Raw genomic sequence first — 26,297 nt, forward strand, 5'->3', positions numbered from 1 at the left:
TGATAGGATGAGAAGCATTGGGTTTAAATTGCAACAAAGGAGGTTTGGTTTAGACATTAGGAAAAATTTCCTAACTGTCAGTGTGGTTAAACACTGGAATAAATTGCCTAGGGAGGTTGTGGAATCTCCATCACTGGAGATATTTAAGAGGAGGTTGGATAGACATCTATCAGGGATGATCTAGGCCCGGGCTACTCAACACACGGCCCATTTGTTTGTGGCCTACAGTGCAGTTTGGGTTTATGTGGGGCTCAACACGCTTCCCATAGGTGGGATCTTTTGAACATGGCCTTCGCTGGGAACACACTCCACGACGGCGAAGCATTTCCCAGGCGGGGTGAGCATTGAAAGACGCAAGTGGATGGGCTGGCTGGAACAGAAGGGTATAGGGGTGTCAGCATTTCTAGTCCCCAGGAAGGAGGTGCCAGGAGTGCTGGGGCATTGTGAGAAGTGCTTTGTTTTCATGGCCGTAAGTGTGAAATTTGCATCTATATTTGCATGTATATGCAACCATACTTAAGTTTTGGCCCTTGGCATGTGCTGTTAGTATCATTGTGGCCCCAGGGCTTCCAAAGTTGAGTAGCCCTGATCTAGGCAGTGTTTGGTCCTGCCATGAGGGCAGGGGACTGGATTCGATGACTTCTCAAGGTCCCTTCCAGTTCTAGGATTCTATTATTCTAATAACATAGATACGTATAGGGGTGGGGATAGCATCTATTATGTATTTGAGAGCGTTTAAGAACTCATAAACAGTAAGAGCTTGGACCACCAAATGTGGTGCTGCTTCTTATCATAACTTACAGCAAGGTATAGATTTAGTTGTGCTGGGAAAATGGGTTGTGCTATACAGAAGAGACAGAATCACCAGGTGAAAGGGGCTGGCTGGGGGAGTTTCTTCCCCTCCAGGACTGCCCTAGTCCTGAGCCTCCTACTCCCCAGGCACCCTTTAGGCAGAGTGGGCGTGTATGTCTGAAGCTCCCCTCCTTCCCCCGATTTCATACAGGGATATTGCTGGCTGACCCCTTCATCAGGGAGCAAGGGGAAAGTGCAGTTTGCTGCATTCCTCACTCTGACTGGGGAGTGCAGGAGCCAGACAAACCTGGACCTGCTCTAGCTGGCGAACATGCACCCCTTCCCCAGCTATGCCCACTGGAGCTGCATTGGCCATGGAGAGGGGTTTCTCATGTGGCCCCAGGGCAGCCTCCTATTGAACTCCTCATCTCCAGCCACACCCCAGAGCAGTGATTCAAATGAAGCATGTATATTTTCATTCCCCCCCCCCCCCCCAAAAAAATTAAAGTTAAGGATCGGGTGCAACGTGGGATACATTTTCTAATTGCTTTTCAAGGGATCTGAGTCTTTCTTTTGTGCTCAAATTAAGCTAGTCACCCTGCTGTCCTAAAGAACAGTGGTGTCCACAAAAATCACAGGGAGATCAGAGACAATGGCTGAGCTCAGCAGAATCCATCTGTTCTGAAAAATGGGCTAATCTGTTGACCAGGATAGGGTGGAAAGTCTGGTGACCACCTCCAGCCTAGTCCTACACCCCACGGTCTTGTTTCAATCCCAGACCTGGTATGGATCAGTTTGTTGAACTGTGTGCCTTGTGTTTATTAGACGCATCTGTCCAAATGCTAAGACTCTGTTGCTATTAAAAATACGAGAGTCATTAACCCTACCGCCAAATGACACTGCTGCCCTAGAATACTTCATAGAATTATGGAACTGGAAGGAACCTCGAGTGATCCTCAAGTGCAGTCCCCTGCATTCATGGCAGGACTAACCACCATCTAGATCATCCCTGATAGGTGTTTGTCTAACTTGCTCTTAAACGTCTCCTCTGATAGAGATTTCACAACCTCCCTCAATTTTATTCCAGTGCTTAACCACAGGAAGTTTTTCCTAATTTCCAACCTTAACTTGCCTTACTGCAATTTAAGCCCATTGCTTCTTGTCCTATCATCAGAGATTAAGGAGAATATTTTTTCTCCCTCCTTCTTGTAACTGCCTTTTAGGTAATTATAGGCTGTTATCATGTCTCCTCTCAGTCTTCTCTTTTTCCAGACTAAACAAACTCAGTTCTTTCAATCTTGTCTCATAGAGCATGCCTTCTAGACTTTTAGTAGTTTTTGTTGCTCTTCTCTGGACCTTGTCCAACTTGTCCACATCATTTCTGAAATGTGGCACCTAGCCAAGGACACTATCATATTAAGCCTAATCAGTGCAGAGTAGAGCAGAAGAATTACTTCTTGTATTTTGCTTACAACATCCCTGTTTAATACATCCTAGAATGACTTTTTTTAAGCTTGTGGTCCATTGTAACCCCGAGATTCCTTTCTGGAATACTCCTTCCTAGACAGTCATTTCCCATTTTGTATGTGTGCATCTGATTGTTCCTTCCTAAGTAGAGTACATTGCATTTCTTCTTGTTGAATTTCATCCTATTTACCTTAGACCATTTCTCCATTTTGTCTAGATCATTGTTTCTTAAATTGTGTTCCAGGAAACACCAGTGTGCTGCGAGGCAGTCAGAGGTGGGCGGTGGAGAACAGAGTTCAAAATGGCTGCTCTTAAAGGGACAGGTGCCTTTTTGGCTCAATTCCTCCCTCCCCGCCCCCCGACCACCCCCCCAACAAAAAATCCTTGGTGTTCCTCATAAAAAAAAAATTGTTTGGTGTTCCTCGGTCTTAAAAAGTTTAAGAAACACTGGTCTAGATCCTTTTGAATTATAATTCTGTCCTCAAAAATGCTTGCAATCCCTCTCAATTTGGTATCGTCCACAAACTTTGTCTATGCCATTGCCTTAATCATTGATGAAGATATTGAACAAAATTAGTCCCCAAACTGATTCTCGAGCTGAATCTCATTTGTTAAGCCCTTCCAGAATGACTGTGAACCATGGATAACTACTCTCTGGGAACAGTTATCCAACCAGTTATGCTCCCACCTAATAGTAGATCTATCTAAGATGTATTTTTCTAGTTTATCAATGAAAGGGTCATGCAAGACTGTATCAGAAACCTTACTAAAGTCTAGATAAATCACATTTACCAGTTTCCCCTTATCTACAAGGTTTGTTATCCTATCAAAGTTATCAGGTTGGCTGAACATGATTTGTTTTTTACAAATCCATGCTTACTGTTACTTATCACGTTATTATCTTCTGGATCTTTGCAGATTTATTCCTTGATTATTTGCTCCATTATCTTTCCTGGTACAGAAATTAAGTTGATTGTAATTCCCTGGGTTGTCCTTTTCCCCCTTTTTATAGATGGGCCGTGTATTTTCCCCTTTTCCAGTCTTCTGGAATCTCTCCCATATTCCATGTCTTTTCAAAGATGATCGCTAATGGTTCAGATATCTCCTTAATCAGCTCCTTGAGTATTTTAGTATGCATTTCATCGGACCCTGGTGATTTGAAGACCTCCAACTCATCTAAGTAATTTTTAATTCTTTTCTTATTTTAGCTTCTGAACCTACCCCATTTTCACTGGCATTTGCTATGTTAGGCATCTAATCACCACAAACCTTCTTGGTGGAAACCCGAAGAAGTCATTATCACCTTTACTATCTCAACTCATTTAATATTTAAGATGATCTCCTCCTAAATAAATACCCCGTAGGGAACTACCAAATTCCTTCAACTTGTCCCTTCCCTGCAAAATCTGAAATAACAGATGAATCTTACAGTGTTCCCTGAAGGTCAACCAATTCCGACTCTGTCAGAGCAAGGGGTAAAGCGAGTTCTCGAGTTGTCTCCTGCTATAACTCTGTTAGTTCCAGTTTTGCTAATATAAAATTTGTTGGCCTGTTCCCTGGCGAACTGGAGCCATTTTTTAGGCTTCTGACCTGTTTAAGGATGGGTCAGATTCAAGCTTAGCCCTCAGCATAACCTTGTCACAGAGGATCTGATGTGGTGTCTCAGCAAACAGAAGAGTCACTACTGCAGTCTCCATTAGAGATTAGCTGGACAGAGCCTGGTTAGATAAAAATAGCAGGACAAATGGCTGCTGGTGACAGCGTGGTCTGATCACACGTCTGCTGGCTGGCATTTCAGCCTGCTGTCTTTGGAGAACCTGGTGGAATTTAGCTTCTTGCTAAGGACAGAGTTTAGCCGTTCTCATGGATGTGTGCCAGGATATATGTCAAGGCTGCTGCATTAAGTTTACTTTGCTCTACAAGGAATCTAATTCATCTAGTGCCCAGACTTTTCTGAAAGTTAAACTGATAAACCCATTTGGGGTTGGGGGCTGCAAAGTAATCGGACACAATTTAGCACTTCCTTCTTTTCCTGGTGTGTCTCACATATACCCCTTTCCTTTCATTGGAATTCTATCAGCTTCATTGTACATTTGCCTGAAAAAGTGAGAGAAAATCTGACTTTTGCTTTTTTTTGTTTGTTTCCGTAGATGGTGTCACAATAACAGAGTAACCAAGGGTCTTTCACATCTGGGAGAGGATCTCCCCTGGAGGGGTAGTTACATTGTGTTGGGCATGCTTACAGAACTGTGCAGCCATGGACCTGAAGGAGAAGTGTCAGGTAGGTTTCTCAGAAAGGAGATCACATTTTAAGCATATTGGTTTTAAAGTCCTAGTTGGTTTGCTTTTGTATGAGTTTGGTCTGCATGTTTCACGTTAATATGTGAAATAATCTGCAGTTGTTGCTAAAACTAGAAGATCTTTCCCCTGTCTCAAGAAGACATGTTTGCTAGTTGCTGATAACTAAGATCCAGTGCTGGATGACCCAGAGATAACAGGAGGACGTCCACTTCATATCAGCAGTCTCATATTTTTTTCTCCTATGATAAGCATGCAGCTAATGATCTTCTGTGGAGTTAGTAGACTTGTTGAGTAGAGGCTAGGGATGTGAATGTTTATCTGGTAAGCCTCACCCATTAAGGGTGAGTTAAAGTTAACCAGTGGGGGCTGAAGCAGCCCCTTGCTTGCTGCAGGAAGGGGGCTGTTTCAGTCTCATGGGGCCTGCTGTGGGAAGGTGGTGCTCCAGCCCAGCTGGAGCAGCCCCGGCCTGTGGCAGGCCTGGCCTGGGGCGTGCCATTCAACTAGCTAATTTAACTGGTCAACTAATTAAACTGGATTTTACATCTCTAGTAGAGGACTATCGATGAGATGATGCTCTCATCTCTTTGTCCACTCATGGGTTGTGTTCTGAGTTTAATAGCTGTTTATTTTTTGTTTTGGGAGGCTACCAGTGTCAGGAATTAGACGAAGAGACACTGAGCTTTTTGCTTCTGGATTGTTGATTTGTGCATAGCTTGGATTTGGCAGGGGCCAAAAGTTACTCCCTCCGACAGACTGGATAATTGTGTGAAATCAGTTTGATCTCAGCACGGTTTGTAGTGGGCAGATGAACATAAGAATGGACGTATTGGCTTAGACCAACGATCCACCTAGCCCATCTTCTATTTTCCGAAAGTGGCCAGTAACAGATGCTTCAAAAGGATTGAATAGAACAGGACTGATATTGAGTGATCTGTTCTTTGTCATCCAGTTTCTACTCTCAGCAGTTAGAAGTTTAGGGCTATCCAGAGCATGGGATTGTGACTTTGACCATCTTGGTTAATAACCATTGATGGACTTATCCTCCATGAACTTATCTAATTCTTTTTTGAACCTAGTTATATTTTGGCCGTCACAATATCCCCTAACAATGAGTTCCACAGATGGACTGTACATTGTGTGAAGAAACGCTTCCTTTTGTTTATTTTAAAACTTCTGCCTATTAATTTCATTGCATGATCTTTAATTCTTGGATTATGGGAAAGGGTAAATAACGCTTCCTTATTCATTTTCTCCAGTCATAATTTTATAGACCTCTGTCATCCTCCTTTAATAATTGCTCTTCCAAAGTGAACAGTCCAATCTTCCTAACCTTTCCCCCATAAGAAACAATTTCCTCAAACAATTCTAACGTTAGAATCAAAGGCCAACAAAAGGGGCGCTGTAGTCATCACGAACAGAACAGATTATGAACAGGAGGCTGCCAGACAACTCACCAACACCAGATTCTACAGGCTTCTCTCCCCTGATCCCACTAAAGAGTACCAAAAAATCCTAAATCCTAAAATAGTGATAGAAATGTAGCCGTGTTAGTCTGGGGTAGCTGAAGCAAAATGCAGGACAATGTAGCACTTTAAATCCTAAACTCCCTGCTACAACTCAGGACCAAATCTACCCCCCTCCCCCAAATCCCCGACCAGGAGTTTTCTATCTGCTACTCAAGATGCACAAACCTGGAAATCCCAGACGACCCATCATCTCAAGCATTGGCACGCTTACAACAGGAATGTCTGGTTATATTGACTCTCTCCTCAGACCCTATGCTGCCAGCACACCTAAATATCTTTGAGACACCACTGACTTCCTGGAGAAACTACAAAACATCAGTAATCTTCCTGAAAACACTGGTTAAAGTGTTAAGGGTGAGTTAAAGTTAACCAGTGGGGGCTGGTAAACACTGGTAAAGAGTTTCTACATCCATGGTGGTCAGGATGGTGTTTTCAGGAAGATTTAGATGGGGAGACCAGAACTGCACTCAGTATTCAAGATGTGGTTGTACCATGGATTTATATTGTGGCATTATATTTTCTGTCTTATCTATCTCTTTCCTAACGGTTCCTAATATTAACATTTTTGACTGCTGCTGCACATTGAGCAGATGTTTTCAGAGAACTAATAAGTGATTCCAAGATCTTTAAGTGGCAACAGCTAATTTAGACTTTATAATTTTGTGTGTACAATTGGAATTATGTTTGCCAATAAGTATTACTTTGCATTTATCAACATTTACTTTCTTTTCCTATTTTATTGTCCCGTTGCCCATTTTTTGAGATCCCTTTATAACTCTTTGCAGTCATGTCTCAACTGGCATCCTTCCTTTAAGAGTTGCGACTCTTTAAATAAATATATAGTTGAATGGGCCATAGAGATTGAACTCCCTTCTTATCTATAGAAATGGATCTGTCAAGGCTAGGGTTGAAGCATTCCAGTGAAACCGTGTAGCAAAAGTGTGTGCTGCTACTTACAGTTTACCTGTTCTATCCTGAGGATAAATTGAGGTCTTCAGCAGTGTTCCTTCTAAGGTGTGTGCTTGCACAGGCGCGCACCAACAATTTGCTTCCCGCCCACCTCCTCATCAGAGCTGCACAGTGGCTGTTCAGTGAGGGGCCATGTGGTGATCATCTGCCCCACCCCAGGAGCAACAGGGCAGCCACCACCTGGCTCCCTAGCTTCAGCCCTTCCTCAGGCCTGCCGCAGCCCCAGCTCGGACCAGAACTGCATGACAGGCAGTAGCAGCTGCTGCAGCCCCAGCTGGGACCAGTGGGGCTCTTGTACATTTCAGAAGGAAGCCCCACACTCCCGGAGGGCCCTTATAGACTAATCAAATAGTTGATGAAAATCTCATCGACTATTTGATTGATTAATCTAAAATTAACATCCCTAGGCTGGCTTGTGCCCAGCAAGCTGCGGTGTTGAGAACTCGCTTCGGGCACAGACAGGACTTCCACATGCTTACCTGCTATAGTTGCCAACTGTCTAATTGGGCGAATCCAAAGACCTTTGCCCTGCCCCTTCCCTGAGGCCATTCACCTGTCCCACCTCTTCTCTGAGACCCCCACTCACTCCATCCACATTCCCCTTCATTCTTGCTCTCCCACGCCTTCACTCACTCTCACCCTCAATCCCCTACCCCAGCCAGGTAAAAGATGCAGATTCTGGGAAGTAGTTTGCGAGTAGGAGGGAGTGGCATTGCAGAGCGTAGGTTCTGAGAGGTTGTTTGAGTGTAGGAGGGAGTTTGGGTGTGGGAGGGCAGGCAGGCTCTGTGCTGGGGCAGGAGGTCGGGTTGCAGGAGGGGTGTGGTGGTTGATGCTTACCTTGATTGGCTCCCAAAAGCAATGGGCACACTCTCTGGCAATGGCTTGTAGGTGGAAGAGTCAGGGGCAGTGTTCCCTGTAAGGTGCTCGCCTGAATGGGCATGCACCACAATTTGCCTTCCTGTCCACTTCCTCAGCGGAGCTGCGCAGTGATCGGGGAAAGGGCTGTTATAGTATTATTTCTTCCATGCCACTTACATACATATATGCATATATATAAAATGAATATGATATTTGTTAGTAACTGGTGGGTGCAATGGTGGCACACATCGGAACAAGCACACATGACCTCAGTATTGGTGCACAAGACAAAAATCACTCCACTCATGGATGGAAAATCTTAGCGGGAACACTGATCTTCAGTCACCCGAGTGCTTATCCTGACATCTGTTGTAAATGCGTAATTCACTGAGAACATTTTTATAAAGTGGGTTTGAGGTTGTGCGGGGAAGTTTTCCATTTATTTAACTGAGTAACATTTTCCTGGTGCTCAGTTAGACTTGCCTAGTACGTGGGCTTCTTGGACTATTCTGCCTCTCTCCAGGAGTAGCTGGCAATATTATTTTCACATCTGCCCTTGTAAACATCAGACTGACTAACTGTGATGATCTGCATCTCCCGTCCTTTTGGGGTCCTACTGAGCCTACCTGTTCCATGGCTTTCCCTTACTCTGTGCTGTTCTGACAGGCTCTCAAACACCTTTTCCAGTGCATGCGCACACACAGGTAGGGAGGGACACGCCTAGCTGAAGAATCACACAGTCTGTGATCAGCTCTCTGTGGAAGGACTCAGCTAGGGCAGTGGTTCTCAAACTTTTTGGGCTCTGGAGCCCAGCGGTCCACTGATTGTATGTGTTGTACTTATGCAGAGCCCCAGCGGTCCACTGATTGTATGTGTTGTACTTATGCAGAGCCCCAGCGGTCCACTGATTGTATGTATTGTACCTATTGATGTTTCCAGTTTGTCAACCTCGTGGAGTCCCTGGAGATGTCTCGTGGAGCCCTGGGGCTCCGCGGAGCACAGTTGGAGAAACACTGAGCTAGGGGATTGCCCAGCACTCCTGTGCACACTCCCTTTGCAGAGTAAACCCAAAATTATATTTTCTTGTGCCGTATTGAGATTTATAGAGTGAAAGCTCATGAAAATAGCTCCCTTTCTCAGTGTGAATGAAGATATGCACAGCTCTTCCTCCCCCGCATTTATGAATTGCACAAACTGGGTTTTAGAAAACACAACAAGTTTATTAACTACAGAGGATGATTTTAAAGTGACGCTAAGGGATAACCAACAAAACAAAGATTACTGAGCAAAATAAACATGCAATCTAGGCTAAATTTACTGAAGAAACTGGTTACAGATGGTATTTTTTTTCTCTAAACGTTGTTTTAATCAGTTTTCAGAGATTCTCCAGATTAGAGTTCCAGGTATTTCTCTTCATAGAAAGAGGAGGTGGGGAAGAAAGAAGCCTCTCTGATGTAGCTGGAGCTTTAAAGTAGGGGTGTAAAAGTTTAACCAGTTGTGGTTAAACTCAGCCTTGCAAGTGCATGCTGGCTCCCGGCCCTTGTCCCAGGGTGCTGGCTGCACTGTGGGCTCTCTAATACCTGCCTTATACTGCAGGGCCTGTAGTGGGGGGTGGCAGCCAGTTTCCTGGGAGTGGAGCTGGCACCTGGGACTGAAAACCAGATTACAGTATAGAGTTAGGATTGTACTACAAGCTGGCTCCTGGTGTGCACTGATTCTGACTGCTGGTCCTTCTCCCAGGGAGCTGGCTGTGCAATATAATTCTTATACTGCAGAGCTGGCTCCCTGGGAGCTGTGGGTTGCATCCTTCCCTCCCTAGTCCCAGCTGGCCATACATCCCCCAAAACAGTTAAATGTGTTACCACTAGGATTTTTAATAGTTACATGGTTACTGTTTTACAATTTTATTTTATTTTTTTACAACCCTACTTTAAAGGGACATTTGCGGTGGTTCATGGAAGATTATTGACCTAACATACACTGTTCTCCTTGAGGTGAAATGCAAGATGATGATGATGATGATGATGATGCTAGGAAGGACTAGATAGAATGAGAGAGAATACTTGATTGGCCACTTATTCTATGCTTGAGTTTTAGTAGCCAGCTGAGTATCAAATGCATTTGTCTTGGTTAAACACTGAAATAAATTGCCTAGGGACATTGTGAAACTCCATCACTGGAGATATTCAAGAGCAGGTTGGGCAGACATCTGTCAGGGATGATATAGACTGTGTTTGGTCCAGCTGTGAGGGCAGGGGACTGGACTTGATGATCTCTCAAGGTCTCTTCTAGTTCTAGTAGTCTATGATTCTGTGATTAAGAGTGAACAAGTGTATGTCCTATTCTGGCCCCTGGTTTGGGTGAGAGTTTGAGACCAATGCTGGAGAAAATCATGTGTTCAACTGCACTAGACCAGTGCTGGTGAGAAAACACTCATGATTTCACCCTCCTTACACCCTCTTCTCACTCGCCTCCCTCCCCAACTGGTGTAACCTTTTCACTGCCAGAGCACATTAACTACTTCCATTTTACTCTCCATGTAACACCTTCTCTTGCTGACCATGTTCTGCAGGCTTTTTAGCACTCTGCAATATCTCTTGCATTGGCTTGAGACTGGTGTACTGTTTGGTGGCTGGAGTCATGGTGTTGCTTTGAGACTTGAGTTTTAGAATGTCCTTTCTATCTTTGGCACAAGTGACATTCTTCATAGTACCACCGCAGTCTGATGATTGGAACTCAGGAGTTTTACTTGAGTCTCTTGTTGTCATTCAAACTTTATAATAGGTCACAGTAGTTATGTAAGTCCCTCCTTGCTGCTGCTTCCACAATGGACACCTGTCACTGCAGAAAACAGTTCTGTACCAAGCCCAGGAGCTTAAAGTTGTGGAAGAGAACTACGCAGCTGACAGGATTGATCAGAAGACTCCTAATTTCTTCCCAGGGTCTTCATGATCTTGGTTTCTACTAGGGATGTAATAGTGCAGTTGATTAATGGATAAGCAAAAGCTTATAGGTTAATGCTACAGACTATGTGCATTTCCCCTCTTTCCCCACCAGTAAATTTTTTAGCTGGCTGGCCAGCAGCCTGACTCAGTCCTGGCTTGCAATGGGTCCAGCATCTACCCCTGCTTCAATTCTGCATTTAAAGTGTATTAGGAGGTAGGCGGGCAGGCAGCCTAGCTCAGTCATGACTCTTGCTGGGTCCGGGAGCTCAGACTTCCCCTGAATCATAGAACCATAGAGCTTGAAGAGACCTCAGAAGGTCATCAAGTCCAGCCCCCTACTCTAGGCAGGAGCAATCCCAACTAAATCAACCCGGCCAGGGCTTTTCACGCCGAGACTTAAACACCTCTAGGGATGGAGACTCCACTACTTCCCTAGGTAACCTATTCCAGTGCTTCACTACTCTCCTAGTGAAATAGTTTTTCCTAATATCCAAGCTGGACCTCTCCCACCACAACTTGAGACCATTGCTCCTTGTTCTGCCATCTGTCACTACTGAGAACAGGCTTTCTCCATCCTCTTTGGAACCTCCCTTCAAGAAGCTGAAGGATGCTATCAAATCCCCCCTCGCTCTTCTCTTCTGCAGACTAAACAGACCCAACTCCCTCAGCCTCTCCTCATAGGTCATATGCTCCAGCCCCCTAATCATTTTGGTTGCCCTCCACTGGACCCTCTCCAGTGCGTCCACATCCTTTTTGTAGTGGGGGGGCCCAGAAGTGGACACAGTACTCCAGATGTGGCCTCACCAGAGCCGAATAAAGGGGAATAATGATAGATATCTCTGGATCCCTGTATGGGGACTGTTGCTATCCTGCACTGCTGCCTCTGTATCAGGGGCAACAGGCAGCTGGTCCGCGAGGGGAGCAGTTTTTTAAACTGGATCCCCTTGTGGACCAGCTCCCACCTGGCACCCCATGCTGCTGCCTCTGATACAGTGGCAGGGAGCTCCTTGGGAGGGGGGCCAGAGCACACTGGCTGCTGGCCCCCGCCCGAGTACTATAGAATAGTCGAGTAACTGATTAGAATTCATGAGGTTAATTGACTATTGAATTAACCGATATATTTAACATCCCTAGTTTCTACCCCTGTCAGAATCCAGCCGGTCCAACCAGAGCCGAACAGGATTTTGTTGGACCCTTGGTTGATCTGAGGAGTTTCTGTTAATTGATCTGCTATCATGGACTCTGCTACACAGCTGTTGTCACTGGCCTAGGGAACAAGAAACCAGAATCTGGTAATGACCCTGTCTTCTTCATGGTAACTAACATGACCCTTTCTTGTTGACATTGCTTGGGTTTGGAAGTATTGTGCTCAGCTGATGATCCTATGTTCGTTCCATCTTGTGTGGTATGAACTTTTGCATGTCACCAATCTCCATACTGTCCTGTCCCCTCTTTCTTTTGTCTGTGACATTGTCCATTGCCCAAAGTATGACAAGCTTATCAGATTGCCAGACCATGCACAGAGAAAATGGTGGTGTAGCGTGTTTTTTGAATGACTGCTGCTTCTACTACTGCTGGATTGCTGAGGTGGACTTCACTGACACAGTTTCATCAGCCTTAAAAGATTTTGCTTCAGGGAAACTATAATGGTTCTTCTGAGTTGTTAAAAATCCTCTCTTGCTCCTGTTACAAGTACTAGCAATAGAAACTGGAATTTAAAAAACAATGCTTATTTATATTTTTCCAATAGCAATTAAAGAGAAAGGATAATCATTGCTCTCAAATGCCTTTCTGCATTTCATTCAACTTGGAAGCGGAGAAGAGACTGCTATGCTAGTCTTACTCCTGTTATCAGTCATCTTCATCTTCTGTGATTGATTTTTGTATTTGCAACACTGCAGGCCAATGTTTTGATCCCTTAAGATAGACCCCCTCTTTTAATTTTAAATTAGAAAGATTCATGGACTACTTTGTTGGTAGGGAGCCAAATTAATCTGTAGTCTAATTCCAGTGACAAATTTGGCTTGCTAGGTTTATTTTAAAACATTGGAAAAACAAAATTTAAATTTTAGCCTTAAATCTAGTTGACCATATTCCTTACACTGGAAAAAAAATTGTGTGAGGTTAACAAGGGCTTCTAAAACAAAGAAACCTGCTCTGAGTGCAGCTGTAGCACAGATGGCTATCACTCAGACAAGTAAAATAGTGATAGAAATGTAGCTGTGTTAGTCTGGGGTAGCTGAAGCAAAATGCAGGACAATGTAGCACTTTAAAGACTAACAAGATGGTTTATTAGATGATGAGCTTTCGTGGGCCAGACCCACTTCCTCTGATCAAATAGTGGAAGAAAATAGTCACAACCAAAGGATATTTGATCTGTGCCGGATTCACACACTGCAGAGCAAGGCAGTGAGTATCCAAGGGGTGGTACCAAAAAATCTCTTAAATTAAATGTATAGTTTTCCCAGTCTGTCTCCTCTCTCTGCCTGACCATTCAGTTTTTCATTAATTTTCTATGCAATTTAAAGGGGAAAGCTAATGCTGGTGAAAATACCAGATTTTCCACTCCAAGGTCTACAATGTGTGTCCCAACACAAAGAGAAAACTCTTTGCTATCTGTTCTGTTAGTGGGTCTCACTTGCTCTGGTGAGGAGAATTCAGTTTTTATCCCTGTTCCTTGGTGTTGTCACATCACAGATGGAACACTTGCTAGCAGTTTCAGAAACCCTTGTGCTCTCAGGACCCTGATGGGACTGCCTACTTACTTTTTACTCAAGTGATCATGAGCAGTTGATCAAAAAATGTAATGAGATTAGGTTGACTGTAGTATGGTCTTGTGGTTAGAGAAACAAAGTAGGACTCAGGAGACCTGGAGGTCTCTTCCTGGCTCTGCTGCTGACCTGCTAGTCAACTTTGGGCAAGTCACTTCTCTTTTCTGTGCCTCGGTTTTCTAATCTGCAAAATGGGATAATACTGGTTTCCTTTGGAAGCATATTGAGCTCTGTTGAAGACTATAGCAGAACCCTAGAGTTACAAACACTTTGGAAATGGAAGTTGCTTGTAACCCTGAAATGTTCATAATTCTGAAAAAAGTTGTGCTTGTTCTTTCCAAATTTTATATCTGATCATTGACTTAATAGAGCTTTGAAACTTTATTATGCAGATGACAATGATGTTTTTAACTATCTTAATTCAAATGAAACAAGCATAGAAACAGTTTTCCTTCTTTGTCAAATTTGTTAACATTTTACATTTCTCATACCCCCTCTCTTTCTACATTTCCTCTTCAAAGCAGCCTATGGCTCCTGTTTGAGCATCTGTCTCGTATGCTCTTTATGTACTGACCAGTGATTATTCTCTTTGAACCTTCGGTTGTACATTCTGTTTCCCTTTCCTGCTCAGCAGAATCTCTGATATCTCTTGATTTTTGCCTCAAAACAATCTTTGTTCCTCAGGCCTCACTCTTGTGTCCCAAGTTTAATCTGCCTTTATTTCCAGTCCTCTACTTCAACCCCAGTTTATCCTCAGATTTGAAGATATTCTGTTTTTGAGGCATAGATACACACCCAGGTACAACTTGTGATACCGTCTGCTATTGTCTTTTGACATGGATCCAGTGAGGGAGGGATGCTTGTGTATCTTGGATGGATTGTCCTGCATAGCATGCCACAGGATAGTGATCTTCAGAAAATGTAGTACAAGAAGAATACAGGTTGTACTTCCCTAAACTGGGACTCTCTGTTCCAGCAACATCCACAGAGCCCAGGGATAGGGAGTTCTGATGGTAAGGCTGGAAGTGCAGTGGGGGGCTGGTGACTCAGCAGGAGCCCGAGGGTGGTGGTGTGGGGCGCTCCAGTCCCAGCGTCCATGGAGCTCCGGGGCTGGTGTTGGCATTTGAGCTCCAGCCCCGGTGGCAGGAGGCCAGTATTAGCCAGGGAGCTCCGGGGCTGGGGGTGGCCAGGGAGCTCTGGCCTCAGCAATGGTAGGGCTGGCAATTGCTGGGAAGCTCTGGCCCTGGCAGTAGCAGGCCTGACAATTACTGGGGAGCGCTGGGGTAGGTGGCAGCTGGGGAGCTTCAGCCTTGGCATCAGTCAAGTCTTGAGGGTGCTGGACCAGGGTGGCCCAATCTGATGTAAAATTAATGTATTTCCATTATCTTGAGCTTGCTACTGAAGATTGGCATGGCAGAGCCAAGTCAAAGCCAGGCAGAGTTGGGAGAAAGTTAAGACCTAAGCAAGTTAAAGTAGTCCCCCACCTCCTGTTTGTCATATTAAGATTCTGACACACTACTAAGCATGTATGTATAGTTCCTGAAGACTCTGCTAACAGTTCTAACTGCTGTGGTTCAGGGCTCTAAAATGTGTTCACATCGTGCAGTGAGAACAGTGTAAAGCAGGCCTGAGCAAAATATGGCCCACGGGCAGCATCTGGCCTGCCAAGCCACTGGATCTGGCCCGTGGAGGCAGTGGGGAACCCCGGGCAGGCTCCCCAGCTTACCCTGAAGCCCCACTTGCAATGCAGAAATGTGGCTGCAGGGTTCCATTTCTATTTTAAAACTGGAGAGAAGGGGGGAAGTTTTAGGAGTATCCCCGCCCCCAGCACACTCCCATTGGCCAGTTTCTGGCAGAAACTGGCCAATGGGAGCTGCTTGTTGGAATAACAGGCAACTAAGAATAACCATGCCCCCTCTCCTCTGCACAGTTATTCATGAAGCACATGGCCAGGCAAGCAGGTAGAAAACATTTTCAGCTCTGCAGGCACACAGGCTAGTTTGGCAGCTGGCAAGTGAGTCACTTGGCCACAGCCTGCTTCTGGCACCCCAACTCTTTGTCCCCCCCCACTCGACATACCCAGATCCTCTGTCTCCCTCTTACACTCATACCCCTTCCCAGATCTGGCACCCCAATCTCCCCTCCAGATCACAGTCCCCCCTAACCTAGGTCACATCCCAAAAACCTACACTCCGGTCCCGTGCCTTACGTTACAACTGCCTGTCTCATCCCAACTTCCTCCTAGACTCTAGTCTCTGTCTTGCACCCAAGTCCCTTACCCCAAGCTCCCTTCTGCACCCAAGCTCCATCCCAGACCCCGCATCTCCTCCATTAATATCATGGAAGAGTGTGGCCCTTGACCACTTTCCAAACTCTTAATGTGGCCCCCCCTGAAAAATTATTGCCCACCCCTGGTTTAAAGAAATCCTGTAAGTATCATAATACAGCTCACTTCCCAAACCGTATGTGATTTGCTAGGTGCATGAGAATTCCCTATTCACTTGATTTTTCACTCCTCACTATTATGACATCCAGCTAGAATAAGCAGCTGATTTTAGCTGTTTACTTGCTAGGAACTGTGTGCAGAAAAGAGGATGGGGGAGAGAATTGTGCTTTTGAAGATGCTTTATTCCATTGTGCAGTTTAAGATGGTGTCGTCTAGGAAACAGTGCCCTGGAGAAAGATGCAGGCTGTCTCTTCTTCCACCCCCATTCCTCCCTCCCTCTGAGTGACATTGGATGCACTCTTTGCTTTCCTTCAACTTTTGCCATAGGTATTTATAAGGTTGCATGCAAATATGTGGCTCTGTACAAATATAGAAGGAAGAGCTCTTAGAACTGGTGATACTATGTGATCCTCTGGGTCTTTCCCTGCTGATCTGGTTGTAAATGGGCGACCCAGGGTCTCTGAACTTATTATTTTAAATGAAGGACTTTGTTGATGCTTCGCATACTGTAGTGGTTCAACCCAGACCATAAGAGTTGTGTGACTATCTGCCATGCCACTCTGGATGCCTTAAATGCTATGGTGCTGTAGCACCCCTCTAATGCCAACAGCCAGCTTTCAAGCGTGGGCATCACACTCAGGTTTACACCACAGAATTAGTTTTATGCTGGGTTACTGTGGTGTGATTCGATTTATTTTAGTTCCAGGGGTTACCAGTACATGCCAGGGCTATTTAAAGCTTGCAATAAATAAGACAGTGGTTAAGCAGTTAATACAGTTTAAGTTTTACAAGCCTTAAGAACAATTACTATACAATTTAAACCTTAAATACTATAAATTCTAAAGCAATTAATGCAGCGCAAAGCAATGCAAAAGCAATTACTAAAAGATCTACTATATACAATAATAAAGCCCAATTCACTTACACTTCACCTGTATGCTACCTACAGTGACAGGCAGGAGGTCGTGGTTCCACTTTTCCCACGCATAGGAACACCACTGCTGACGTAGCCAGTGTGAACGGCCTAAACACTTCTAGTTACATCAAACACAGCCTGCCCATTTCCTCCCATCAGTTGTTCCTACTGAGCCCTATTTATAACAGAGATTTGCTCGTTCTAATAATCATAGAATCATAGAATAATAGGACTGGAAGGGACCTCAAGAGGTCATCGAGTCCAGCCCCCCGCCCTCAAGGCAGGACCAAGCTCCACCTACACCATCCCTGACAGATGTCTATCTAACCTGTTCTTAAATATCTCCAGAGAGGGAGATTCCACCACCTCCCTTGGCAATTTATTCCAATATTTGACCACCCGGACAGTTAGGAATTTTTTCCTAATGTCCAATCTAAACCTCCCCTGCTGCACTTTAAGCCCATTACTCCTTGTCCTGTCCTCAGAAACCAAGAGGAACAAATTTTCTCCTTCCTCCTTGTGACACCCTTTTAGATATTTGAAAACCGCTATCATGTCCCCCCTTAATCTTCTTTTTTCCAAACTAAACAAGCCCAGTTCATGAAGCCTGGCTTCATAGGTCATGTTCTCTAGACCTTTAATCATTCTTGTCGCTCTTCTCTGTACCCTTTCCAATTTCTCCACATCTTTCTTGAAATGTGGCGCCCAGAACTGGACACAGTACTCCAACTGAGGCCTAACTAGTGCAGAGTAGAGCGGCAGAATGACTTCACGAGTTTTGCTTACAACACACCTGTTGATACAACCTAGAATCATATTTGCTTTTTTTGCAACAGCATCACACTGTTGACTCATATTCAACTTGTGGTCCACTATGACCCCTAGATCCCTTTCTGCCATGCTCCTTCCTAGACAGTCGCTTCCCATCTTGTATGTATGGAACTGATTGTTCCTTCCTAAGTGGAGCACTTTGCATTTCTCTTTATTAAACCTCATCCTGTTTGCCTCTGACCATTTCTCTAACTTGCTAAGGTCATTTTGAATTATGTCCCTATCCTCCAAAGAAGTCGCAACCCCACCCAGTTTGGTATCATCTGCAAACTTAATAAGCGTACTCTCTATCCCAATATTATCTACATCATTGATGAAGATATTGAACAGTACGGGTCCCAAAACAGACCCTTGAGGAACTCCACTTGTTATCCCTTTCCAGCAGGATTTAGCACCGTTAACAACAACTCTCTGACTACGGTTATCCAGCCAATTATGCACCCACCTTATCGTGGCCCTATCTAAGTTATATTTGCCTAGTTTATCAATAAGAATATCATGCGAGACCGTATCAAATGCCTTACTAAAGTCTAGGTATATGACATCCACCGCTTCTCCCTTATCCACAAGGCTCGTTATCTTATCAAAGAAAGCTATCAGATTAGTTTGGCATGACTTGTTCTTCACAAACCCATGCTGGCTATTCCCTATCACTTTATTACCTTCCAAGTGTTTGCATAGGATTTCCTTAATTACCTGCTCCATTATCTTCCCTGGGACAGACGTTAAACTGACCGGTCTATAGTTTCCTGGGTTGTTCTTATTCCCCTTTTTATAGATGGGCACAATATTTGCCCTTTTCCAGTCTTCTGGAATCTCCCCTGTCTGCCATGATTTTTCAAAGATCATAGCTAAAGGCTCAGATACCTCCTCTATCAGCTCTTGAGTATCCTGGGATGCATTTCATCAGGACCTGGTGACATCTAACTTTCCTAAGTGACTTTTAACTTGTTCTTTGTGTATCCTATCTTCTACCAATTGATTATGTATTGTGTAGGATACGTAAAATGCCCAATGCCTCTACATGGGGTACATCCTTCTACTCAGGATGTTACTGTTGTTTACGCAGTTGACAGTTTTATGACTGCATCTGTACTTTTTGCTTATCTGAAACAAGTACCAGTACAGGGCTGCTTGTCCTGTGTTCTTGACATGGTCTCGCGGACCATGCTTAATCTGCATTGTTATGCAAAAGAATTCCTGACTCTCGGGGCCCTGCCTGCATGCTTTGTTGTACCAGACTTGAAACAGGCCAGAAATCCACACTTTGAACAAGGCAGACATCACCATGTATTGCCATGGCAGGGTAGTGCAGGCTCCCCCACAGTTACCCCAGCAACTCTCCCATCTCAAATTTCGGCCATGAAGTGTTCCAACACCGTCCTGGAATACTCACAGAAATATTAAATTTGCTGCTGCTTTGAAGAGACAGTAACCAGCGACTCATTAATTTAACCTGGGTTTGACAAGCACTCTATTTTAACCAAAGCACTGAATTGTTTTATAGTAAAAGTAAAATGAGTTTATAAGAAGTTATAAGTTTAAATGCTACCAAGCACAAGGAATAAAGAAAATATGCTTCTAAGAGTAAAACTTAATTTCAGTAAATTACAGTCATCATCTAAGCAGGTTTCTTACTGTACTCAGATCCCAGGGACTACAACCCTCCCACCCACTTGATTGAAAGATCCAACGTTCTTTGATTTTAAGAGCTTTGGCCTTTTTCGTTTCTCAGGTGATGGGTAATTATGACGTTCTCTCCCCTTTCTTAGAGTCCAGCAACTATTGAAAAGTAAGCCCAGACAAAGCTTCTGTCTCCTATTGGGGATAAACACAGTGATATCGTCCCAAAATTAATTGACCCTGCTTCAAGAGGCAAGTGTGTGGTCTCCATCCAGCATGGAAATTAAGTAATCATCTTTCCTCACTTACTCTCTGGATGGCTTTGTTTGCCATCATGTTCTTTATCTGGGGTCAAACTTTGCCTATTTTACGTTAGAGACACATTTGCATTCAAGCAGGTGGAACCATATTTGTTTGTCTGGAACAAGTGTGGCTTAGGCGCTGCTTGCCATATACGTTTTAAGAACACATTTGCATCACATATCTCTTAAGTCCTTTCTGCAGTGACCATATATTCATCATGCAACAATATTAATGTTCAGTGAGTTACGAGTTTTCCAGTGACACATTACATACAACAGAGTGTCAATTGGTCCTGAGGTGCTGTGACAATCACAGGGAAAGAAGTCAACAAACTAGGGCTGAGTCATCATTTATGCCTGTATGTGATGTGGAAGACAAAACATTTGGCCAATCATGGGTTAGGAAGTAGAGCTCTGTTGTGCAGCTTGTGGTCAGCCTTCTCTTGAACATGAAGTTGTGGTCAGTGGAGATTGCTGATGCTAGCTTGAAATGCTCCAGCTTTATCTGAGTAGCCAAACTACTATAGGTACAAGACTGTTACTCTTCAGAGGTGGCTGCTCTTCAAGAGGTGGGTCGTTGCATTCTGCTCCATTTTACATAAAGTAAGGCTCTCAGGATCTTGTCAAGCTGTCAACGTGGTCATTGGGCGGCATGTGGGTGCCCTGTCCTAACCTCAGATTCAAGGTCCTTCCTGTCTTGGTGATGGTTGTTAAATATTTTCCTTTCAATTAGGATCAGAGCCCCATTGAAGTAGTTGTACAAATGGGTCATAGTCCCTGTCCTCTAAGATGTAATGATTAAGTTGCACCATAGAGAGGAGCATCCATGTAACAGGATTAGAATGAGGCAATGGGATAGGCTCCCTCTTGTCATCCCAAAGAGTCATTTGTCCATTTCCCTGCAGTTTTGTTCCAGTTCCACCCTGGGCTTCTTTCATGTGCACTCTGTCTCCACTAATCTCATGCTCCCCATGTGTCCCTGTGTTGCTGATGACCAGGTGTCAGTAAGTAGCAAGCCCCTGGCACAATGCACTGCTATTAATAACATGCACTGCACCTTCTGTTTGAGCTCCCAAGGAGCTCTCTATGAATATTTTATGTTTAGAGGGGTGCATGCTGCTCTCTTCATCCTGAATGCAGCTGGGGAGAGAGGAACATCAACTCAGCTTTGCAAATCAGGCCTGTAACCTTCTTGAATCATTTAAATAATAATAAACTTAAAAAAATAAAATTTGAGCCCCAAGGCGTTAAGCCGTCAGTGTGTTGCTGTCTCCCATGGACATATTGATGGAGAGCCAGGATTTGACAGATCTTGTCCCTCTCTCTAGTCTACCATGGCAGCCAGTGCTGGCTTCCCCCCATACTGTATTTGCTAGCATTTCCCCTGTCTAGTTTGCCATCGGCTTTTCCATAGGTCCTTGTCAGTCAGTATCCTCCCTTACTGCATACGCATCTGCATCTGCATACATGCACATACACACAAGGTATCTGGCTGTGTTGACTCCATTTAATGAATGGATCATTCTTACAGACATCTGGTGTGATCTTGTATGAACTTTCTTCTTTTTTCCCTTATCGCTTCCCCCCCACCCTCCATCCACCGCCTTGTTGCTGGATCTGCAGCGTGACTGGAAACAGGCTGAATTAATCAGCAGATTGGTGCTTCACTCTGCTGCTCCTGTCTCTTTTCTCTGCAGTGTTGGGCTGTGTGCGTGTTCTCTCCCTCTCTCTTGCTCTCTTTCTCTGAGGGCAGCGGTACTGGAAGTTGCTGCTAAAGGGTCCAAGTGGTGCAGGGATTCAGCCCAGATGCTCTTTAAACAGGCAGATCTGTGGATGCCCCACCAAGGCAAATGCAGCAAAGTAAGTTTCTTTCCCTTAACATTGAAATTCAAAATGGCTTGTTTTTTTCCCCTGCAGTCTTCCTGATCAGATGGTGCATGAAGTATCCTGAGGGCTTGGGGTAGAGCTTAGGACAGGAAATTAGTACTGAATTGGGGGCTCCAGATTGGATGGGGTTTAAGGCAGGGAAGAAGTTTTTAATTAAACTGAAAATGTTAACCTTAAATCCATTGAAAGAACCTCAGTCTGAGCCTCAATGAGTGCTGCTTTACTGCCCCTGTGTTCAGTGACTCAAGTTTATCTGTATCTTTTAAACAGCTACAAAAGCCCCTTACCCTGAAAAGTGGGACTTGCAGTAGACCTGCTAGGTTTCAATCCATAAAGTCCTTAGCTAATGAATAGGGGATAGGGAGGAAACCGAGTACTGAGAGATGCTGAAGTTTGGAGAATTTCTTAGCATCCCCTACTCCAGGGAGGTGGATTAACAATTCTTGGACCTTATTCAGCTGTGATGAATAGGGGTGCAATTCCCTCTGAGGCCAAAATGAATTTGGACCCCTGCATTCTTTCTGGAGTAAGGGAAATACTGTAAATATATAAATGCTAATAGTAATAATAATAAATGCTTAACAGTTACATAGCACAATACAACTTCAAAGCACAACACAAACATTCACTAATATTCTGAGCACTGTTGTGAGCTATGTAGGTAACTAGGTTTGGGGATATGCTGCTGCAAATGGGACCAGAGGGACAGAGTGGAGAAGGTGCTGATGAAAAATGGACTGTTACCTGGGGAGTTGTTTCTTACCTCTTTGTTGTTAAATAGCCTCGAGAGAGAGAGAGAAGCATGTGACAGAGGAAGTGAGAAAGTGCTGGGCTTCGCATTATTGGCGCAAACGGTTTATCATGGCTATTGGCATCTAAGTCCCTGCTATAAAGCAAACATTTCTTTGAATATCATTATCTGGATTAAATTAGAATTTGTTGATACCAAGATGTAGTCTTGATTTACAGCTCCTGTTAGTTCTGCTCTGACCAGATTCACAGAGACACTAATGCTGCTGAATTGGTCCACATTATCAGTCTGTGGGTCCTGTTAGTGCTGAGTAGAAGGGAACCTTAAAGCCAGCTTCCAGAGAAATCTGAATTTATTTTGTTTTATGCTTTCCTAAGTCATTCATCATTAGCATCTGGGTGTCTCATAAATGGATGTATTAATCTTCACAACAACCTTGTGTGATAGGAAAGGGTTATTATCCTCATTGTAGAGATGGATAACTGAGTAAGTCTGTTTCAGAACTAAGAGCAGAGCCCAGCTCTCCTGACTCCCAGTCTAGTGCCTTAACAACAATCACACACACTCCACATTGAATAAACTGGGTTGGTTTGTTTGTGTGTGTTGGGGTTTTACAGTGTAGGTCACTGAATAGGCATCATGTTGCCAGGAACCAGGAATCAGACCTCATTTCAGCAGCATCTGTGTGTTCATTAGGAATGATTATGAAGATACTAGGGATGTAGATAGTGAGGTGAACCTTGTTCTCAGGCTGATCTGCCTGTTGGCCTTGCCCACCATATACCTATAATCTCATAGTGGGCTTGCCATTGCATACAGTCAGTTCAGTAACACAGCAGCTGCAGTCAGACAGGATGATCTAGTATGCTGTTGAAGGTTTGAACTGGAACAAAAAATAGTCCTCTGCTATCACTATATTTTAAGTTGCCTCCAAGAAATTGTGCAGTATTGTGTATGTGATACCTACTTCCATGATGGGCACAAAACTAATAGACCATGTTGTGTCTTCCCTAACCAAGAACGTGACTCACTTTACAAAACACATTTGCATTTAATATTGCAACTGCTTCTCACATGCTTTTGAAGCAGAGACTAATCCTTGTGTATCAGAAGGGCCTGATCCATGAAATAGATTAATAGCCTGCAAAATGTCAGTGTTAAATTAAAAACAGCCTTCCTGTTTGTTAGAAGAATGAAAATTAGCCTTCAAAAAGAGAAAATAGTCTGCTTCTCCATTTTCCCTCCCCCCAGCCTTTTAATTTGAAAAGTGTTTGAACCAAAGATTTGCAAAAATGGAATGTTCTGTGTACATCCAGAGTATTAGAATGAGCTGTCCAATGTTTCACTGTCTTACCCCTGGAATTGCAGCCCGTGGAGACTATTTTTTTTAATAAGTCTTCTATTCCTCTTTCTCGCTCTTTTAAAATGTGTTGGTACTTACACAGACATCTGTAGTTAAGTACCTGATCCTGCAAGGAACTGTGCGCCATCAGCTTCCCATGAAAGAAAGAAGACATCTCGCACCTTGCAGGATTGGGTTGTTGGTGGACATGTGCAGAAGGAAATGGGAAGGTGAATATAATACATACATACAGGTTAGACTTTCCTGGTCCCACACACTCAGGACCTGACTGGTCCTGAATGAGTCAATTTGCCAGACCAGGGGAGGTTCCCGGCCACCAGCCTTCCAGTCTGAAGCCTCTTCTTGCTAGTGGCTCTGCTGCCCCCGATCTCTGGCCCCACTGCTCCCAGGTCCAGGCTCCAGTTGTTGCCAGCCCAGCCAGGGCTCCCTAGGGCAAGGGCTGCCACCAAGCATGGGCTCCAGTCCTGCTGTTACCATCCCTGCCGGGATCGTCTGGCTGCCGCTGCTTCTGCCCCATCCAGCTGGGGCTCCATGGGGACAGGGCTCCTGCTGGCACAGCTGCTGCCACCACTTCTGCCCTGGTTGGCTGGGGCTCCCTGGGGATGTGGCTCCCACCAGTCCAGCTGCTTCCCTGGCCAGCTGGGACTCCTTGGGGATGGGAGTCCCTCCTTGGCTGAGACCGGCCCTGCTGCTGCCGGCCCAAGCTGGGGTTCCTGACTGGCTCCCACTCCCAGCTGCCAGCGCTCTTTGGTCCAGCAACATCTGTGGTCCTGCCAAACCACAGATGTTGCCTGACTGGAGAGTCTCGGATTTAGGAGGTTCAGCTTGTGTTGGTTCAATGGCTCTCAGCATGCCATGTTGGCATGTAAATCTGTAATGGTTCTGGAATGCTGATGGATTTTGTTCTCATTGCAGATAAACGAGCATTTCCTTTTGGTTACGCTTATCAGAGAAGAGAGAAAAAAATGTTGGAGAGAGAGTCTTAACATCTTTGCATATGTCCATACACATGCAGTGAGCTGGGCAAAATTCTGCTTGCCTAGATTAACGATGTATTTTTTAAAAATAAGTATATAAAATATGCATCATAATGGTAAAAAGTGGAAGAATAAGTAGTGCCTGGAACTGTTTTCATGCACTTTTGAATGGTTGTGTGTATTAGAGCTAGAGTTATTCAGGAGCTCTCCACTCCACGAGTTTTTAATGGAAAATGTGAATTCTGGAAAAATCAATTTGGTGTATAGCTATAGTGAGGCAGCTACCTATGTCATGCCAAAAGTCCTTGACCATTGTTATATTAGACTTAACTCAACCAATCACCACCTTACTCTATGGCTAATTTGTATGTCACAGTTTAATTGGTTGTAAGAGGGAGCCTGCACAGATAGTGGATTACTTTATCCAACTGCCATACTGTTACAACAACTCAGGCTTTCAGCTACTAGTACAAGGTATGGGCCTCCAAGTGCCAGTGGAAGTAAGGATGTTAACTAACAACTAATTTACTAATCGAGTAGTTGATAGAATTTCCATCGACTACTCAACTAGTCAGTAGGCACTTACTCATTCCTCCTTCCCCAGGGGATCTTGTACATTTCAAGGAGGAATGCCGAACCTGCAGCGCAGGGCCAGTGGGAAGTCCTGCTGACTCTGCACTCCACGAGGGTGCTTACGCTTTGAGGGTTCTTGTGCATTCCAAATGGAAGCACCAGCATGGAGCCCAGAGTCAGCGGGACTTCCCGCTAGCCCCGGGCTGCATGCAGCATGCCAGCTTTGAAATGTACAAGAGTCTCTCGCTGACCCCGGGCTCCATGCTATGCTGCTGCTTTGAAATGCCATATGGAGCTTGACATTCCCTGGAAACCAGGATCAGCTGGGGACTCTCCAGCTTATCCTGGGTTCCATGTGGCATTTCCGCGGAACCCAGGATCAGCTGGGGAGTCCCCAGCTGACCCCAGGCTCTGCGTGCTTTGAATGCCGAGCTGGAGCCTGGGATCAACTAGGGAGCCCCCGGCTGATCCTTGGCTCCGCTTGGCATTTCAAAGTTGCAGCGCTGCACGGAGCCAGGGATCAGCTGGGGACTCCCCAGCTGACTCCAGGTTCTGCGGAAGTACTGCAGGGAGCCCTGGGGTTAGCTGCAGAGTAGAGCAGAAGAATTACTACTTGTTTCTTGCTTACTGCACTCCTGCAAAAAAAAATCCCAGAATTATGTTTGCTTTTTTTGCAACAGAGTGTTACAACTGCTGACTTATTTGGGTTATGGCCCATTATGACCCCAAGGATCCCTTTCTACAGTACTCCTTCCTAGGGTATGTCTACACTGCCACCCTAGTTCGAACTAGGGTGGCTAATGTAGTCATTCGAACTTGCAAATGAAGCCCGGGATTTAAATATCCCTGGCTTTATTTGCATGTTCCCGGGCGCCGCCATTTTTAAATGCCCCGTAGTTCGAACTACCTGCCCGCGGCTACACAGGGCATGGGCTAGGTAGTTCTAATTAAAGCTCCTAATTTGAACTACCGTTACTCCTCCTGCAATGAGGAGTAACG

The 26,297-nt window shown here is 44.6% G+C and overlaps 1 protein-coding gene across 2 annotated transcripts in view; it reads left to right on the forward strand.

Moving 5' to 3' along the window:
- Positions 1-26,297, forward strand: part of TMEM94 (transmembrane protein 94) — a 115,372-nt gene that overhangs the window by 22,328 nt on the left and 66,747 nt on the right. Inside the window, exon 2 of one of the 2 annotated variants that reach the window (XM_075903686.2) lies at positions 4,410-4,540. In XM_075903686.2, coding sequence (XP_075759801.1) covers positions 4,517-4,540 — 24 coding nt within the window. In that variant the 5' untranslated portion in view covers positions 4,410-4,516. Of the gene's footprint in view, positions 1-4,409; positions 4,541-21,456; positions 21,608-26,297 lie in introns of those variants that run through there. The other variant, XM_075903685.2, reaches the window with a different exon arrangement.

This window comes from Pelodiscus sinensis, chromosome 20 (assembly GCF_052426305.1).
Source record: "Pelodiscus sinensis isolate ZL-2025 chromosome 20, ASM5242630v1, whole genome shotgun sequence".
Taxonomy (NCBI): domain Eukaryota; kingdom Metazoa; phylum Chordata; order Testudines; family Trionychidae; genus Pelodiscus; species Pelodiscus sinensis.